The sequence below is a fragment of the Mobula birostris genome, chromosome 2, assembly GCF_030028105.1.
Source record: "Mobula birostris isolate sMobBir1 chromosome 2, sMobBir1.hap1, whole genome shotgun sequence".
Taxonomy (NCBI): domain Eukaryota; kingdom Metazoa; phylum Chordata; class Chondrichthyes; order Myliobatiformes; family Myliobatidae; genus Mobula; species Mobula birostris.
Genome location: NC_092371.1, coordinates 177,418,727 through 177,438,275, shown reverse-complemented (window position 1 = coordinate 177,438,275; position 19,549 = coordinate 177,418,727). Strand labels below are relative to the sequence as shown.

The following is a 19,549-nucleotide window of genomic DNA, read 5'->3' as shown; positions in this document are numbered from 1 at the left end:
TGGGGTGATATACTGCGTCGGGTGCTCCCGATGTGGCCTTTTATATATTGGTGAGACCCGACGCAGACTGGGAGACCGCTTTGCTGAACATCTACGCTCTGTCCGCCAGGGAAAGCAGGATCTCCCAGTGGCCACACATTTTAATTCCACATCCCATTCTGACATATCTATCCACGGCCTCCTCTACCGTAAAGATGAAGCCACACTCAGGTTGGAGGAACAACACCTTATATTCCGTCTGGGTAGCCTCCAACCTGATGGCATGAACATCGACTTCTCTAACTTCCGCTAAGGCCCCACCTCCCCCTCGTACCCCATCTGTTACTTATTTTTATGCACACTTTCTTTCTCTCACTCTCCTTTTTCTCCCTCTGTCCCTCTGAATATACCTCTTGCCCATCCTCTGGGTCCCCCCCCCCCCCCCCCCCCGTCTTTCTTCCCGGACCTCCTGTCCCATGATCCTCTCGTATCCCCTTTTGCCTATCACCTGTCCAGCTCTTGGCTCCATCCCTCCCCCTCCTGTCTTCTCCTATCATTTTGGATCTCCCCCTCCAACTTTCAAATCCCTTACTCACTCTTCCTTCAGTTAGTCCTGACGAAGGGTCTCGGCCTGAAACGTCGACTGCACCTCTTCCTACAGGTGCTGCTTGGCCTGCTGCGTTCACCAGCAACTTTGATGTGTGTTGCTTAAACTTATTCTTCGCGCACATTTATGTTTAGTGAATCTGGAACAAGCAATGCAGTAACAACCAAACATAACAGACACAGGGGATTGAGCAGCATCCGTCAGAGGGAAAGGAACAGTTAACATCTTGGGTACAGTGGTGCAGCCCAACATGATCATTCCTTCCCTCCCTCCCAAAGATGCTGCTCGCTCCACTGAGTTCCTCCAGTAGAGTTTCTGTTGCTCCAAATTCCAAGATCTGTAGTGTCTTCTATGTCCACAGGCAATGCAATTTCAGCTGTGAGATTAAGATTAAAATGTTAAATCCTAATAAGTTACGATACAGTTACTCCTGCTTATAACTATGTGAACCACAACTTTGAAATCTAATGAAACATGCCTTCGAGCCTTGAAAATACTGATTTTTTTTGTCTTTGTCAATCTGCAGAACATAAAATTGTCACTGTAGGTTACCACAAACCACGTCCTTAAACTGTATAAACTACTGCAAAACAGCCCAGCAAATACAGTAGATTCTGGTTAATTGGGCCATCACATAATCTGGGCAGCAGCTTATTTGCGACTATTCTAAAAGAACAAAAACAAACTGAGAAAATAGCCAGGATTCCCTTCGTTTATTTAGGACACTACACCACATAATTGGGACAGGAAGTGTTGCCATACAGTTTCTAACTAGCATCAGTCATGTGTCCTTGTGTGGCTGTTACACACTACACCATGCTTAGTGTCACATACAAAATGCTGGAGGAACTCAGGCAGTATCTATGGAAAAACAGTACAGGTGCCATTTTGGACCAAAACCCTTCAGCAGGACCGGGATAGTAATCCAATCACAGACAAGAGAAAATCTGCAAATGCTGGAAATCCGAGCAACACACACAAAATGCTGGAGCAACTCAGCAGGCCAGGTAGCATCTATGGAAAAGAGTACAGTCCCTACAGCAGGAGGGTTTCGGCCCAAAATGTCGACTGTACTCTTTTTACATAGATGCTGCCTGGCCTACTAAGAATAGAGTAGCAAGACATTTTGCTTATTGCAGTTTCAAGCATTCAGGCTTGGAGATGCCAGTCCTGGGAGTGCAAATGAAACGATTTCACTCCTTCAACAATTTCAGAACTATGAAAAAAACTGAAGGTATCAACAATCATCTTGAAAATGAAGATTTGGAGGACGCAATAATTAAAACCATTGTATGAAGGCAGTCCATTATCAACACTTGGTGTCTACACTCATACTGTTCATTTACAGTCAAAAAAAACAGCTGAGTACACTGGATGAATTTCTCTATCGATACAGTTTATAGCATTGTAGGAATATTGGTAGCGTTCTAATTTGTTCTGTATTTCATTTAAATACATAATTTGTTATTCATTTAAGCTGTAGTTTGTCTTTTTTATACCCTTTTAACTATTTCCATGAAACTTTGGCTAATTAGGGGCCACCACTTCCATGAGCTAAAATGTACTGGTCCCTATGTGTACCAGTTAACCAGAATCCACTGCACTGTGTTAACACATCACAATACCAATTTATTTTTCACATCAAAAGGGCAAGGTTAACTTACTTGGAGCAATAAATAATCTTTGAAGCAATTAGCACAGAAGGTGATGCATAAAGGATTCTTCTCCCTTTTTTCAAAAACATAAATCAACATTGGACTTCTACATATTGGTATTTTAGCCTATCCAAGAAACAATGCCTGTCCGGAGTAGAGCAATGACAGAAACTGCAGTTTATTCAATAGAGCAATATTTAAACTGAAGTTCAAAGCATAAAACCTACATGCTACGTACATGTTATTTAAGTATCAATGCAATCTCACCTTCTTTATGAGCGTAAGCCTGGCTTGCTGCAATCACCTGGGGATGATCTGGGTTGTAACGGGTTCCTTCTGGGAAAATGACAAGGTAAGTCTGAAGAAGAAAATACATACTTATTAAAGCCCATTCAATTTGAGATCGAAAGAGAAGAAGTGTCAAACAGGTAGTGACAGATGCACAAGGGAAAGTCAATGGCTAAAAGATCAATGAAAAGATGTGATAGCTTTGGAGAAGATCCAAAGGAGGTTCACAAGAATTATTCCAGGAATGAGAGGGTTAATGCACGAGGAGTGTTTGATAACTCTGCGCCTGTACTCGCTGCAGTTTGGTGGGGGGGGGGGGGGGTGGAAAAATCTTATTGAAACCTATCTAATATTGAAAGGCCTAAATAGAGTGGGTGTGGAGAGGATATTTCCTACAGTGGGCAAGTCTAGGAGCAGAGGGCACACCCTCAGAGTAGAGGGACATACATTTAGCCAGAGAATAGTCAATCTGTGAAATTCATTGCCATGGACAGCTATAGGGGCCAAGTCATTGGATACATTTAAAGCTGAGGATGATAGGTTCTTGCTTAGTCAGGGCATCAAAGGCTATGAGGAGAAGGCAGTAAATGAAGTTGAGAGCAGTAACAAATGACTATGATGGAATGGCAGAGCAGAGTCAATGGGCCAGACAGTCTAATTCTGCTCCTACAGCTTATGGTCAAATGGAAAGAAAGATCCTCAGTGGAAATTCCCACTACTGCCATTGTTCCTGCAACCCAAACTTACAATAAAAAAAATCACAGTAGACTTTGTTCCCAGCAAATCAAGTACCTCCCACATACATACCGAATGTTAGGGATAGTAAGACCATAAAATCATAAGATTTAAGAGCAGAACCAGCCCATCGAGTGTGCTCCACTATTCCATCACAGCTAATTTACTATCCCTCGCAAACCATTCTCCTGCCACCTTCCCAGAACATTTGACACCCTGACTAAGCAAGAACCTATCAACCTCTACTTTAAATATACCCAATGACTTGGCCTCTACAGCCATCTATGGCAATGGATGTCACAGATTCACCACTCCGGCTACTGAAATTCCTCCTCATCTCCATTCTAAATGGACGTCCCTCTATTCTGAGGCTGTACCCACTGGTTCTAGACTCACCCACTATGGGAAACATCCCCTTCACATCTAAACGGATACTAAGTAAGATGATAAAAATATTAAATCCACAAGAAAGTAAACTGTCTGACCAGGAGGGAAGATCACGACAGAAAAATATCAGGATATACAATGTTCCCGAAGGAGCGGAGGGCTTGTCTATGATGGAGTCCCACTATGGAGCTTGAAATTGAGAGGGCGCATCACGCGCTCATCCCGAGGCCCATTGGAGACAGAAGATAAGCCACGCTCAATAGTAATTTGATCCCTTCGATATAATACGAAGGTGAAGATTCTACGAAGGGCCTGGGGTAAAAGGAGAGTGTTTTTGGACGGGAAATTAATATATTTCAATCAAGATTACCCCCCCCCCCCCGGCGGTCCTGCAGAAACGTAAAGAATACTCTGTAGTAAAGCGAATATTAAAGCAAGGAAAGATTAGATTCCAAACTCTGTACCCTGCTAAACTGCAGGTGTTTTATGAAGATGGTATGCAACTGTATCAGACAGTGGAAGAGGCGACTACAAACATGAGGAACAGCGGGCTGCCCGACAGCGTGATCAAACAAAGGAAAAGCCTGGCTGAGCAGTTATCCCGATCTGCTTGGGAAATAGTAAGAGAACCGAGAAAGCAGGGGACAGGAGGAGGGCAAGAGAATATCAGGAAGAGACTGAGTTTTCCCGAAGACAGCCCTCACCCCCTCCAGAAGAGCCATAAGGTTTGGCTAACTTTAAAAGTGTTGATAAGATAAACAGAAGCAAAAATAGACAGGCTATACCTATTTCAAGAAATACTTACCATAATGTGGATTTTATATTACTCAATTTTTTTAATTCATTCATTCACTCCTTTTTCCCCCCACCTAAATGAGAATATATATGGGAGGAATACACAGGGAAATCTTTTCTGTGTAATGGACAGAGACTTGTTCACTTACTTTTATGGGTACTGTAATGGGGGTCCCCAACTCACAGGGAGGAGAGGCTATCCCCCACGGCTAGACATTTCCTCTAGCTCAACCCAGGGTCATCTACTAGAGACCTCAGCCTTGGAATCACACCTTTGTTGCCTTTTTTTTTAATTATTCACGTTTCTCGGTTCTTATTTGTTCAAGGAGTAGATCAATTAAGTTTTATTCTGCTAATTTCAATGATATATTGACAGATACATATACATGGCGAAAGACAAAGTAAAATTCATTTTTTTAAAATGTCATTGGGCTGTTAAATCCAATCAAACGCAGTAAAATTCAAATTAAAATGAAAAAAGAACAAGCCCATGTAGTATATTTACAGGAAACTCACTTAAGTGATAATAAGCATGGAAAACTAAAGAGAATGGGCTGCACTAATTTGTTTTTCTCCTCATATAAATCAGGACATAGGAGAGGAGTTGCTATTCTTATCTGGACATTTTCCAATGCCAGCACATCTTTTCTTAGATAAGGAGCCCAAAACTGTTCACAATACTTCAAGTGCAGTCTGACCAATGCCGAATAAAGTATCAGCATTACATTCTTGCTCTTTTATTCTAATCCCCTCGAAATGAATACTAAACTTGCATTTGTGTTCCTTACTATCGACTTAACCTGCAAGTTAATCATCAGGGAATTCTGCACGATGACTCCCAAGTATCTTTGCACCTCTAAATTTTGTATTTTCTCCCCGTTCAGAAAGTAGTCTATGCCCTTATTCCTTCTACCAAAGTGTATGACCATATACTTTTCCACACCTTATTCTATCTTCCACTTCTTTGCACATTCTCCCAATATAAGTGCAGACGTGTGTGTAATATACATATTGCAACATTTGAAAATGAAAATAAAAATAATGTATATATATTTTTTCTTCAAATGTTGCAATGGTTCCATCTTTCACTAGAACCATGGGAAATGTCACCTGGCAGGAGAATGAAGCTGAAAATAAATCTTCAATAAACTTGTTTTATCCATCTTAAAATTAATAGTGTGTTAAATTTAGCTTGCACAATGAATGACATACAGAATTGTGGTGCAAATACAACTTCTCAGCGACAGTGGAGCAATTAGAGTTCAAGATAGGAATGAGCCCACTGAGCATTAGAGCATTTAAACAATGTATACATCACTTAATCCCCGATGAACACTTCAGATTGATATTCAATAAAAGTAGTTGGTACACATTAAACATTTGAAAGAAAAATGTCAATGCATAACATTATTGACAATGGCCACAACATCTTCAAATGTAGAACAATATAGCACAGTGCAGACCCTTTGGTCCAAGATGTTATGCCAACCCGTTAACTTACTGCAAGATCAATCTCACCCTTCCCTCCTACATACCTTCCAATTTTCTATCATCCATGTGCTTATGCAAGAGCCTCTTAAATGTCCTTAATGTATCTTCCTTTATCACCACCTTGGCAGGGAGATCCACACACCCACCACTAGCTGTATGAAAACTTAGCTCTGAATCCCACTATGTGTGCCTTTATAATATACAACATTACAGCAAAGTACATGCCCTTCAGCCCATGATATCGTGCTGACCTTTTGACATTTTCCAAGATCAATCTAACCCTTTAAGACAATACATGAATGCACGTACAAGAAAAAAATTATAATACACGCAGCCTTTTTTAAAGGTATGAAAATACATGCAAATAAGCATTATTAGTTTTGGTTTAGCACTTTCTTTGAATTGTTATTGGAGATGACAGTTTAACATGGCTCCATACACAGCATTCATAATAATGGGCCAAAAATTGCAATGGTGACACAATCTTGACCATGATTAGCAAATTCAACTGAAACTTTAAGACATTGTACTACATCTATTCCACAAAAGCAGCAACTCACTATCTCCTGTACATGTACTGATAATACAAAGTAAGCCCACTACAGTACTTTCTAGCACTTTAAAATAACCATTACAATTGTGGTCTTCTTCCTTTGGATTTTAATTGGCATTTCGGAATTCAATCTTCCAAAGCTTTTTACTCCACTTTTCTCCATTTATCTTTCTAAATTCAGCCTCGCTTTGCACTATTTTGTATCCAGTGTGTAATTTGCCATTCTGACAAGCGTGCTCAGGGATTAATAAATACTTTCAGATGCTTGCTTAAGGAATAATATATACTTTTTTGCTCTTTTCAATCAAACTGCAAGTGCCTGGTGGAGGGTATTATTTCCAGATCAAATTACAATCAACTTGCAGGAAGATACATGAAGCCACTGAAGACAAATTTAACAATGGACGTAATTCATTGATAAGTTACACATCCTGGGCTGAAATATTCAAAACTAAAATGATTCACATACTGAATAGCTAGTCTACCAGTAAATTCCAAGAAGAAAATTATTTTGAGACACAAATAAAAATTCAGATTTTAATTTTAACTCCAATTCATTATGTAAACAATAATTAAATAATAGGCCCATTATCAGTGCATACCCATGATGTTGCAAATTAAACTAATCTGTTCTTCCACAATCACTCCATTCCCTGCATGTCCATGTTTTCATCTAAGAGCATCTAAATTTTCTATATGTGCCTCTCAATTTTAAAAAAATTCAAAAAGGTGGCCCTTCAGCCTCTCCTACTCTAAAGATCTAACCCTTTACAATAAACCATTTCCCTTCCACACTCCCATCGCCCCTAGTAATGTTGCAACATCTCATCTGGGATTAAAATAAATTTAATATGGCATGGACACCAAAATATTGGAAACTAGCCTTAAATAACTAGCCTACAATATAATCTACGTCAAAAGGAAGCAGCTTCCTTCAGAGTTACTTAATTATTAACCAGTTGAATGTACTGCAAATATCTTCATTTACTTTAGTAATTCACAGAACAGCATCAATCTTCAGGAGCCCTTCTGGGCCTTTGGGTGTAGTGTTCTTGATTGGAGAGTATTAAGTTACTGCACAAAGTAGATTCTTCAATACAACAAAAATCTTAGCAACCAATGAGAAAAATCTCAACTCCCAAAATTGAGGAGGATTAGGAAAATGTCACAGAGAACCGGGAGCAATGATAAATACAGCTGCACTTATAAAAACATGACTAGGAACGCATAAATTTTTGGTGATATTTATTCATCAAGTTAAAACAATACTGAAATACTTACTGGAGTACCTGACTTTATCTGTTGGTGTAGTTTACTTGTCATTGCCTCTTCACTAAATTTGGCACTTCGCTTGACATATATTCCTCCATGCTAGAATACAATACATACAATAAATTATATTTAGATATTCTTCACTGCAACTTCATTGGGTTTCATAATAGAATTTTTAGAAGTGCAACATAACTGACAATAAAGTGATCAACAGCTGATAGTAACAGCATAAACAGAAAACTATCCGTGAATAAGCTTCATTAGTTCTGCTCATTTTAGTACAGGGCCAACTTTCTAATTTGCAATTCTTAGGCTAATTTCAAAAGTGAAAAAGCACAACAGTCTAAATGGTATACAAGTCCAAATGCTGTACTGCTTGTTGGCACATATGCATGAAATTATGTCCCAGCTCATGATAATTCTTTATACTTCTGTTAAAAATCCTAAACTAAATCTGAATACAGGTAAGCACATTAGAAAATCCTAAAACTGTATTAACATTGACTTTTGGCTGCTGGAATGCACTGAAGTCTTGGTGCATTTCACTAATGTAAATAATCAGATATTGCACCAACCTTTAAAAATGTAGGTTTTTTAAAACCCCCCCCCCAACCATTCCTAAATATGTCTTTTCACTGGAGCACCAGAACATTATTTTCAATTCAGAGCTTGTATTTAGTCAACACAGTTAATTTAATGAGAGCATCAAGAGACAAAATATGAAGCATATCAGCCTGAAACTTGATTGCCTGAACAAGCTTTTGTTGTCAATTTCTTCCCCACTAAAGCCACAACAAAATCTGTGACCCGAGTGCCACCTGTATTTGAAGAGAGTGGTTTGACGTTTTATGCTTATTTGCCATTTTCATAAAATTTCCTGAAAATATAATGCAGGGCTCTAATTAAAAGCAACTCTAGTGAACAAAATGTAAAATCAGTACCACTTCCCATATGCAATCTAGTCTGCCATTTTAACAATGGTATCCTTTTTTTCATTCCCCAGTAGTCTTCTCTAAAATTAAATTTTACACACGATATAATGAAGTATTCAGTATTAGCATTCAACAGGAATTCTGCAGATGCTGGAAATTCAAGCAACACACATAAAAGTTGCTGGTGAACGCAGCAGGCCAGGCAGCAACTTTTATGAGTATTAGCATTCAGCTCAGTTTTCCCGTTTCAGGCAATAATATCCAACATAACTGTCTCTCCATTAAATTCCCCCCTGTAGATTTCCTGCTTCCCATGTAGACTCCCACCCACCCCCATAACACCGTATCTCTCCCATTCCCCATATACTCACCTGTTCTCACCTCGTACCTATTCCTGCTTCCTACAGAGTTCCCCAACCCTCTTGCACTGTATCTTCTCTCCCTAATCCCTGCATATTCACGTGCTAACTTACAAGCCCCTTGATCACCACTACATCAGCATCCACGCCACCCGTGAAACCTCCTCCAGTACTTACCACACTATCTAAATAAGAACTTGCCCTACTCATCTTCCTTCAGCTGATTCCAGCTCACCTAAAATATACATCTTCTGGAATTTTGACCCAGGATAAACATTCTGACTGCCTACCCTTTCAATATCTCTTGTAATTTCATAAACCATCAGATGTTCCCTCAGACTCTGGTGCTCCAGACAAGATAAACCACAGGATCAGGAGCAGAGTTAGGCCGCTCAGCTCATTGAGTCTGCTCTGCCATTCCATCATGGCTGGTAAATTATCTTCTCAACCACATTCTCCTGCCTTCTCCTGGTAACCTTTGACATCCTGACTCATCTTGAACTTAGTGACACCCACTTGAAATATACTCCACTGTCTGTGACAATGAATTCCACAGATTCACCATCCTCTGACTAAAGAAATGCCTCACCTCTGTTGTAAATGAATGTCCCTTTATTCTAAAGCTGGTCCTAGATCCCCCCCACTATAGGAAAAATCCTACCCACATCCACTCTATCAAGGCCCTTCAATGATATCCTTCATTCTTCAAAACTCCAGCAAGTTTAAGCCCAGAGCAGTGAAGCTCATACGTTAACCCTTGAATTTCTGGAATTATTCTCATGAAGCTCATCAGAACCTTCTCCAGTGCCAACACATCTTTTAAATAAGGATCGCAAAATTGTTCACAATTCTCCAAGTACAGACTAACCAAAGCCTTCATCTGCGAATAAGAGGTGAAGTGGGTCAGCAACCTTAAACTTCTCCTTGTTATCATTTCAGAGGATCCATCTTGGGCAAGTAAGTAAATGCAATTACCAAGAAAACATGGAGTGCCTCAACTTTCTTAAAAGTTTGCAAAGATTTGATATGTCAACTAAAACTTTGACAAACTTCTCTAGATGTAAGGTGGAGAGAAAAGACTGGGTGCATTTCGGACTTATATGGAAATGCCAATGCCATTGAATGGAAAAGTCTACAAAAGGTAATTGAAACAGCCCAGTCCATTACGGCTAAAGCCATCTCCTCCATTGAGCACATTTATGCAGAGCGCTGTTGCAGGAAAGCAGCACGCATCATCAGTAACTCCCACTATCCAGGTCATACTCTCTTCTCGCTCCTTCAACAGGAAAGTGGTATGGGGAGCCTCAGCACTCACTACCAGGTTCAGCAATAGTTATCACCCCTCAACCATCAGACTCTTGACCTACTAGTCACTTGCCCCACTGAATTGTTCACACAACCTATTCATTCACTTTCAAGGACTCCATCTCATGTTCTTGATATCTATTACTTATCAATATATTTTTTCTCATTTGCATTTGCAGTTTGTTGTCTTTTGCATTTTTTTTTAATCCTTCCTGTTGGGCATGATCTTTCATTGATTCAATTGTTTTTCCTCTATTTACTGTGATTGCCCACAAGAAAATGAATCGCAGGGTTGTATATGGTGATATATGTGTAGTTAAATAATAAATTTACTTTGAACAGTACTTTACCCAGCCAAAGCATTACATCCTTGATTTTATATCAAACCCTTCTGGAAATGAATGCTAACATTGCATTGCCCTCCTTACCACCAACTGAGCCCGCAAGTTAACCTTTGAAGAATCCTGAACAGGCCCGACAGGTCCATAAGACATAGGAGCACAAATTTAGGTCATTTGGCCCATCGAGTGTGCTCCATCATTTCATCATGGTTAATCTACTTTTTCTCTCAGCCCCAATCTCCTGCTTTCTCCCCATATACCTATATGCCCTGACCAATCAAGAATCTATCAACCTCTAGGTTAAATATACATACCAACTCAGCCTCTACAACTGCCTATGGCAAAGAATTCCACAGATTCACCACTCTCTGGAGAAAGAAATTCTTCCTCAACTCCATTCTAAAAGAACACCCCTCACTCTGAGACTCTGTCCTCTGGCCTTGGACACTCCCACCAGAGGAAACAGCCACTCTGCCTCCACTCTATGGAGGCCTTTCACCATTTGGTATATTTCAATGAGGCCACATTAATTCTTTTAAATTCCAATCAATACAGGCCCAGAGCTGTCAAATGTTCTTCATCTGAAAAACCATTCAATCCTGGAATGATTTTCGTGAATTTTCTTTGAACCCTCTCCAGTTTCAGCATATCCTTTCTAAGAGAAGGGGCCCAAAACTGCACACAATACTCCAATGAGGCCTCACCAGTGCTTTATAAAGTCTCAACAGTACATCTTTGCTTTTATATTCTAGTCCCCTTGAAATGAATGTGAACACTGAACTTGCCTTCTTCACCCAAGAGTCAACCTGCAAATTAACCTTCAAGTCCCTTTAAAACATAGAAAACCTACAGCACAATACAGGGCCTTCGGCCCACAAAGTTGTGCCGCACATGTCCCTACCTTAGAAATCACTAGGCTTACCCATATTTTTCTAAGTTCCATATACCTATCCAAAAGACTCTTAAAAGACTCTATTATATCCACCTCCAACACCATTGCCAACAGCCCATTCCACGCACTCACCACTCTCTGCGTAAAAAACTTACCCCTGACATCTCCTCTGTACCTACTCCCCAGCACCTTAAACCTGTGTCCTCGTGGTTACCATTTCAGCCCTGGGAAAAAGCCTCTAACTAGCCACACAATCAATGCCTTTCATCATCTTATACACCTCTATCAGGTCACCTCTCATCCTCCGTCACTCCAAGGAGAAAAGGCCAAGTTCACTCAACCTATTCTCATAAGGCATGCTCCCCAATCCAGGCAACATCCTTGTAAGTTTCCTCTGCACCCTTTCTATGGCTTCCACATCCTTCCTGTAGTGAGGCGACCAGAACTGAGCAAAGTACTCCAAGTGGGGTCTGATCAGGGTCCTATATAGCTGCAACATTACCTCTTGGCTCCTAAATTCAATTCCACGATTGAAGGCCAATACACTATATGCCTTCTTAACCACAGAGTCAACCTGCGCAGCTACTTTGAGCATCCTATGGACTCGGACCCCAAGATCCCTCTGATCCTCCACACTGCCAAGAGTCTTACCATTAATACTATATTCTGCCATCATATTTGACCTACCAAAATGAAACACTTCATACTTATCTGGGCTGAACACCATTTGCCACTTCTCAGCCCAGTTTTGCATCCTATCAATGTCCCGCTGTAACATCTGACAGCCCTCCACACTATCCACAACACCTCCAACTTTTGTGTCATTAGCAAACTAACCCATTCCTCCACTTCCTGATCCTTGTCCATTATAAAAACCACGAAAAGTAAGGATCCCAGAACAGATCCCTGAGGCACTCCACTGGTGACCGACCTCCATGCAGAATATGACCTGTCTACAACCACTCTTTGCCTTCTGTGAACAAGCCAGTTCTGTATCCAGAAAGCAATGTCCCCTTGGATCCCATGCCTCCTTACTTTCTCAATAAGCCTTGCATGGGGTACCTTATCAAATGCCTTGCTGAAATCCATATACACTACATCTACTGCTCTTCCTTCATCAATGTGTTTAGTCACATCCTCAGAAAATTCAATCAGGCTCGTAAGGCAGAACCTGCCCTTGACAAAACCTCTCAGGATCTTCTCCATTAGCAATATGCTGACTATTCCTAATCATATTATACCCCTTCAAATGTTCATAAATCCTGCCTCTCAGGATCTTCTCCATCAACTAACCAACCACTGAAGTAAGACTCACTTGTCTATAATTTCCAGGGCTATCTCTACTCCCTTTCTTAAATAAGGGAACAACATCTGCTACCCTCTAATCCTCTGGAACCTCTCCGACCCCCACTGATGATTCAAAGATCATCACCAGAGGCTCAGCAATCTCCTCCCTCACCTCCCACAGTAGCCTGGGGTACACCTCATCCAGTCAAGGTGACTTATCCAACTTGATGCTTTCAAAAGCTTCAGCACATCCACTTTCTTAATATCTACATGCTCAAGCTTTTCAGTTTGCTGCAAGTCATCACTACAATCACCAACATCCTTTTCCATAGTGAATACTGAAGTATTCATTAAGTACCTTTGCTATTTCCTCCAGTTCCATACACACTTTCCCACTGTCACACTTGATAGGTCCTATTCTTTCACATCTTATCCTCTTGCTCTTCACATACTTGTAGAATGCCTTGGGGTTTTCCTTAATCCTGCCCGCCAAGGCCTTCTCATGGCCCCTTCTGGCTCTCCTAATTTCCTTTTTAAGCTTCTTCCTGTTAGCCTTATAATCTTCTAGAGAAAAGAAGATGGTGGCGTGACGCAGCGCGCAGTGGCCACTCCGGTGATGAATGTCTGTTATTTGTCAAGTAGGGTGCCATGCACAATCCTGATTTGATGGAGACGGATGTGAGCAGCATGGAGGAACATCTAGTGAAACTTCTGAAATGCCCGTTTCGCTGCCGCTGTTACTTTGCAATCCAGAATCTCCAGAGAGGAAGGCCCCGAATCCTCGGCTTTGCCTGTTGCTTGGCAGCCGGGGCCAGGGTCGAAGTGCTCGGCAGAGATGGTGCTCGGTGCTCAGTGTCGGAGGCTCGAAGTTTTCGGATGGACTCAGAGTCAGCTGTGGTCGGGTGCTTCCAAGGTGCTGCATCGGCAAGTTTGCAGCGCTGGAGATCCATGGCAGGGAGAGTTTTTCTTCCTTCTACTGTCTGCATGAGATCATGGGGCTATCGGGACTCAGACTTTTTTTTATTGTGCCTATGGTCTGCTCTTCATCAAATTACAGTATTGCTTTGCACTGTTGTAACTATATGTTATAATTATGTGGTTTTTGTCAGTTTTAGTCTTGGTCTGTCTTGTGTTTCTGTGATATCATACTGGAGGAACATTGTATTATTTCTTAATGCATACATTACTAAATGACAATAAACGAGGACCGAGTGTCCTCATAATCTAAACATTAACACTATCTAGCTCTCTGAACCTTTTGTAAACTTTTCTTTTCTTCTTGACTAGATTTATTACAAACTTTGTACACCACGGTTCCTGCACCTTACCACAACTTCCGTCTCATTGGAACGTACCTATGCAGAACTCCACACAAATATCCCCTGAACATTTGCCACATTTCTTCCGTACTTTTCCCTGAGAACATCTGTTCCCAATTTAAGCTTCCAATTTCCTGCCTGATAGCCTCATAATTCCCCTTACTCCAATTAAACGTTTTTCTAACTTGTCTGTTCCTATCTCTCTCCAATGCTATCGTAAAGGAGATAGAATTATGATCACTATCTCCAAAATGCTCTCCCACAGAGATCTGACACCTGACCAGGTTCATTTCCCAATACCAAATCAAGAACAGTCTCTCCTCTTGTAGGCTTATCTAGTACAGTCTCTCCTCTTGTAGGCTTACCTCGGTTTATTGTATTCTCCCTCCATTTAAGTAAATAGTCAACCCTTTCATTTCTTCGACCAAAAGTACATAACCATGTATTCCATCTGGCACTTCTTTGCCCACTTTCCTAATCTGTCTATCCATCTTTAGCCTCGCGACTTCCTCAAAACGACCTGCCCCTCCACTTATCTTCGTATTGTCTATTTTTCCTTTATGTTCCTACTATTACTACTATGGCATTTTCTTCCACATGATATGTGAATAGTTGACGTCAGCACTTATTGTGCATCTCAACTGTTGCAGTGAGTGGTTTTAATGCCACTTCAGAGGCAGCTAATAGCCAATCATATGGTCTAACCATAAACAAATCAAAGCAAGTGAGGAAGGCACATCTCCCTCACATTAATATATTGCTCAAAGTTCAAAGTAAATTCATTGTCAAAGTACCATATGAAGTACAACCCTCAGATTCGTCTTCTTTTGGGCATACTCAGTAAACGTAAGAATCATAATAGAATTAATGAAAGACTGCACCCAACAGGATGGACAAACACTAATGTGCAAAAAACAAAGTGCAAACACAAAGAAAAAATAAAATTAATGACAACAAATATCAAGAACATGAGATAAAGAGTCCTTGAATGTGAGTCCATAGGTTGTGGGAAGTTATAGGTTGAGAGACGTTATCCCACTGCTTCAAGAGCCTGATAGTTGAGGGGCAATAACTATTCCTGAACCTGGTGGTTCACCCTGATGGCAGCAGTGAGAAGACTGCATGGCTTGGGTGGTAGGGTCCTTGATGATGGATGCTAACAAAAATAGAAATAAACTAACCTGAAAATTAGTGATTTGAGGATTTCTCTGACAATCAAGTGATACCATGTTCATGCGAACTGCTTTTCTATTTCATATTGTAGAATCAATTTACATTCAATTAAATTGCCCACACTCAACCTGTGGTTTGAATCCATCATTCCATATTTTAACCTCAGTCTTTGCAATATTTATCAGGATGTGGGCGTCGCCAGCTAAGCCAGCATTTATTTTCCATCCCTAGTTGGTGACGATGAGCTGCCTTCTTGAACCGCTGCAGTCCTGAGGTGCAGGTATACCCACAGTGCTGTTCCAGAGGGAATTCCATGATTTTGAACCAGCAACAATGAAGGAACAACGATATGTTTCCAAGTCCAAATGGAGAGTGATTTGGAGGGAGATTTCCAAATGGTGGTGTTCCCAGGTATCTGCTGTTCTCGTCTTTCTCAATAGTAGTGGTTGTAGGTCTGGAAGGTGCCGCCTTAGGAACTTTGGTGTGTTGTTGCAGTCCATCTTGTAGATAGTAAACATTGCTGCAACTGTTCATCGATGGTGAAGGGATTAGATGCTTGTTGAAGGGATACCAATCAAGTGGGCTGCCCTGTACTGGATGGTGTCAAGCATCTTCAGTGTTGATGGAGCTGCACTCATCCAAGCAGGTGGTGAGTTTTCCATTACACTCCTGACCTGAGCTTTGTACATGGTGGACAGGCTTTGGAGAGTCAGGAGGTGAGTTACACTCCACAGGATTCCTAGACTTTGGCCTGCTCTGTATATATGGCTAGACCAGTTCAGGTTCCTGTCAATAGTAACCCCCAGGATGTTGATAATAGGAGATTCAGTGACAGTGATGCCATTGAATGTCAAGGGACGATGATTAGAGTCTCTCTTGCTGGAGATGGTTATTGCCTGGCACTTGCATGGCTCGAATGTTACTTGCCACTTGTCAGCCCAAGCCTGGATACTGTCCAGGTCCTGCTGCATGGTGGGTATGAACTGCTTCATTCTCAAAAGTCACGAATGGTGCAGAACATTGTGCAGTCATCTGCGAACATCCCGACTTCTGACCTTATGACAGAAGGTCGGTCATTGATGAAGCAGCTGAAGTTGGTTGATCCACGCAGATGTAAAAAAATAATAGAGGGAACATTGAGAAGGCAAATTCAGTAACATATGGAACAATGTGAAAGAGGCTGCTGAAGCCATTAGTACATTATGATCGATACACGTGGGAAAGCAAAATAACAACTGGCTAATTGCAGCGTCGCACTGAAGCCTACCCATTAGCGCAATGCTATTACAGCACCAAGTGTAAGATCGGGGTTCAATTCCCGCCACAGTCTACAAGAAGTTTGTACATTCTCTCTATGAATACATGGGCTTCCTGTGGGTGCTCTGGTTTCTTTCCACATTCCAAAGATTCACCATTACTGAGTTGTGGGCATAATACGTTGGCACTAGAAGTGTAGCAATGCTAGCAAGTTGCCCAGCATAATCCTCACTGATTTGATCTGAGGCAAACAACAAATAAACCTCATCTTCTTAGTGTTCTCTATTTTTGGTTTCAAAGAATTGTGTATGAAGAATGTGGTTGATACTGAAGCTGATATCTAATTCACAACAATTTTTTTTCTAAATGTCTCAACACTACAGAAACTGGTCAACCACAAAATGCCTGAGGGGAAAGAAACAGATTATATTACCCTTTGAAATGAAGTTGCTTATCATGTTTCCCACACTCGCTATGTTTCAAAGATTCAAAGTACATATGCAGTATACAACCTTAAGATTCATCTTCCCACACACAGCCATGAAACGAAGAAAACCATGGAACCCGTTCAAAGAAAAATCTCCCTCCCCACGTGCAATAAAAATAAAGCACAAATAGAAAAAAAAGCAAAAATACAGAATATAAAACACAAAATTCAAAGTGTCCAGACATATTCAGTTCAATCTAGCGCTGTGTTTAGAGGAGGCACCATACCTGAGAGAAGTACCATCCATACAACGGAAGCCACTTCAGTCCATCCTTCAGGACGTAACGCACATGGCCTAATGCACTTTGTCTGATTGCTAACATGTCTGCAATGATCCAGTCAACTGAATGGGAAGAAAATATATTGTTCATATATATTCCTGGTGCATATGTTCAATAATACAAACAGCAGAAAACTAAACAATAAGTATTTACCATTCAAAAAGTAGCTTATCAAGTCAACTAGTCAAACATATGTACTCTGCAACATTTTCAATGAATGAGTATACAGGTATCCCCCGCTTTTCGGATGTTCGCTTTACGAAACCTCACTGTTACGAAAGACCTACATTAGTACCCTGTTTTCAGAAGGTGTTTTCACTGTTACGAAAAAAAAATCAGCACGCGATAAAAGGCAGAGCGCCCCGAGCAGCCGCTCTCCCCCGGATTCGGAACTGTTTTGCTTTAACACGTGCCTGTGAGCAGCCATTTGCAAGATGAGTTCTATGGTATCGGAAAAGCCTGAAAGAGCTCGTAAGGGTGTTACACTTACGGTAAAACTAGGCATAATTAAGCGTTTTGATCGTGGTGAACGAAGTAAGGACAACGTGAGTTTGGCTTGTGGAAGCTGACGAACATGATGTTGAAGAGGTTTTGGCATCCCATCACCAAGAGCTGACAGATGAAGAGCTGATGCAATTGGAAGAAAAAAGGATAACAATCGAAACCGAATGAGTAATGATAAAGTACAACTTTAATTTTGAAAGGGTACGTCAGTTTAGGGGATATTTGCAGGATGGTTTGAGTCCTTATTAAAGAACTGTGTGATAGAAAACTGCGCGAGGCTCAGCAGTCAAGCAAGCCTTCCACATCAGCCACAGCAGACGACGAACCTCGACCTTCGACATGGAGGCAGGCAGAGATAGAAGATGAGCTGCCTGCTCTAATGGAAACAGGCGACGAGATGACACCCCAGTGTCCCACCACCCCAACCCCCAGGCCACGGACAGATACCAATTCGCTGAGAATGCAAAGCTAGCCGGGAGGCACACAGCATATCTTTAAGAAAAAAAGCCGAAATAAAAATGCTAATTAATTAGGTGCCGCCGACACATAATTGTCAGCCCAGATCAGAGACGATGCAATCGGAAACCGGCACTGATCTGGGCCGACAATTACGGGCGGCACCTAATTAATTAGCATGCTTGTTTTGGCTTTTTTCTTAAAGATGCGCTGTGTACCTCCCGGCTACCGCTGGACCCCTGCGTTCTTTGCAACAATGTATCGCTCAACGGCCCGGAGGGTGAAGGCCACTGCACCACCCAAACTCCGACAAGTCTAACACACCATCGTGTGTTTGGCGCTGTCTTCCCGATTCCCGTAAGTGATACTACACTGTACATACATTATTTCTACTTCATATAGGCTCTGTATTTTTACGTGTTATTTGGTATGATTTGGCAGCTTCATAGCTTAAAGGTTACCGGAGAGTGCTTGCGTGTGTTTCTGCCGAGAGCGCTTGCGTGCGATTTTCGCTACGGAGAGCAGTGCAGTAATGATTGTGGAAAAGTATTTCTACTTTATATAGGCTGTGTATTTATCATATCATTCCTGCTTTTACTATGTGTTACTGTTATTTTAGGTTTTATGTGTTGTTTGGCATGATTTGGTAGGTTATTTCTGGGTCTGCGAACACTCACAAAATTTTCCCATATAAATAAATGGTAATTGCTTCTTTGCTTTACGACATTTCGGCTTATGAACCGTTTCATAGGAATGCTCTACCTTCGGATGGCGGGGGAAACCTGTATAACCATACTTCTGGAAGAACCAAACCACCCAGGAATTAGGAAATAACTTTTTGCCAATTTTAAGATGGCATCCACAAGACCATGTATCGTGATATTTATCAAAGTAACTCTCTGGAAAAATTCCTGCTTTCCACACACAAAATAAAAGCTACCCCTTGCCTTATGATTAAAGCAAACGAGAATGCTATTTCAGAGTATTGGACCTAATTTGAACCTACAAGATGTCAGGACTATTAAACATAACAGAATGAAGCATATACCTTTTCCCAGGGTGGAAATGGTGAGTACAAGGGGGCATAATTTTAAGATTAGAGGAAAGTATGGGGGAAGCGGGGGGGGGGGGGGAGGGAAGAGAAGAAAATGTCAGAGGTACAGTAGGTATTTTTTTCTAAGAGTAATGAGAGCA

The 19,549-nt window shown here is 41.2% G+C and overlaps 1 protein-coding gene across 1 annotated transcript in view; it reads right to left on the bottom strand.

Moving 5' to 3' along the window:
- Positions 1-19,549, bottom strand: part of agpat5 (1-acylglycerol-3-phosphate O-acyltransferase 5 (lysophosphatidic acid acyltransferase, epsilon)) — a 152,764-nt gene that overhangs the window by 98,418 nt on the left and 34,797 nt on the right. Inside the window, exons 3-5 of the mRNA XM_072251125.1 lie at positions 17,342-17,457; positions 7,772-7,861; positions 2,509-2,599 (exon numbers count right to left, since the gene is read on the bottom strand). Of these exons, the coding sequence (XP_072107226.1) occupies positions 2,509-2,599; positions 7,772-7,861; positions 17,342-17,457 (297 nt within the window). The remainder of the gene's footprint in view (positions 1-2,508; positions 2,600-7,771; positions 7,862-17,341; positions 17,458-19,549) is intronic.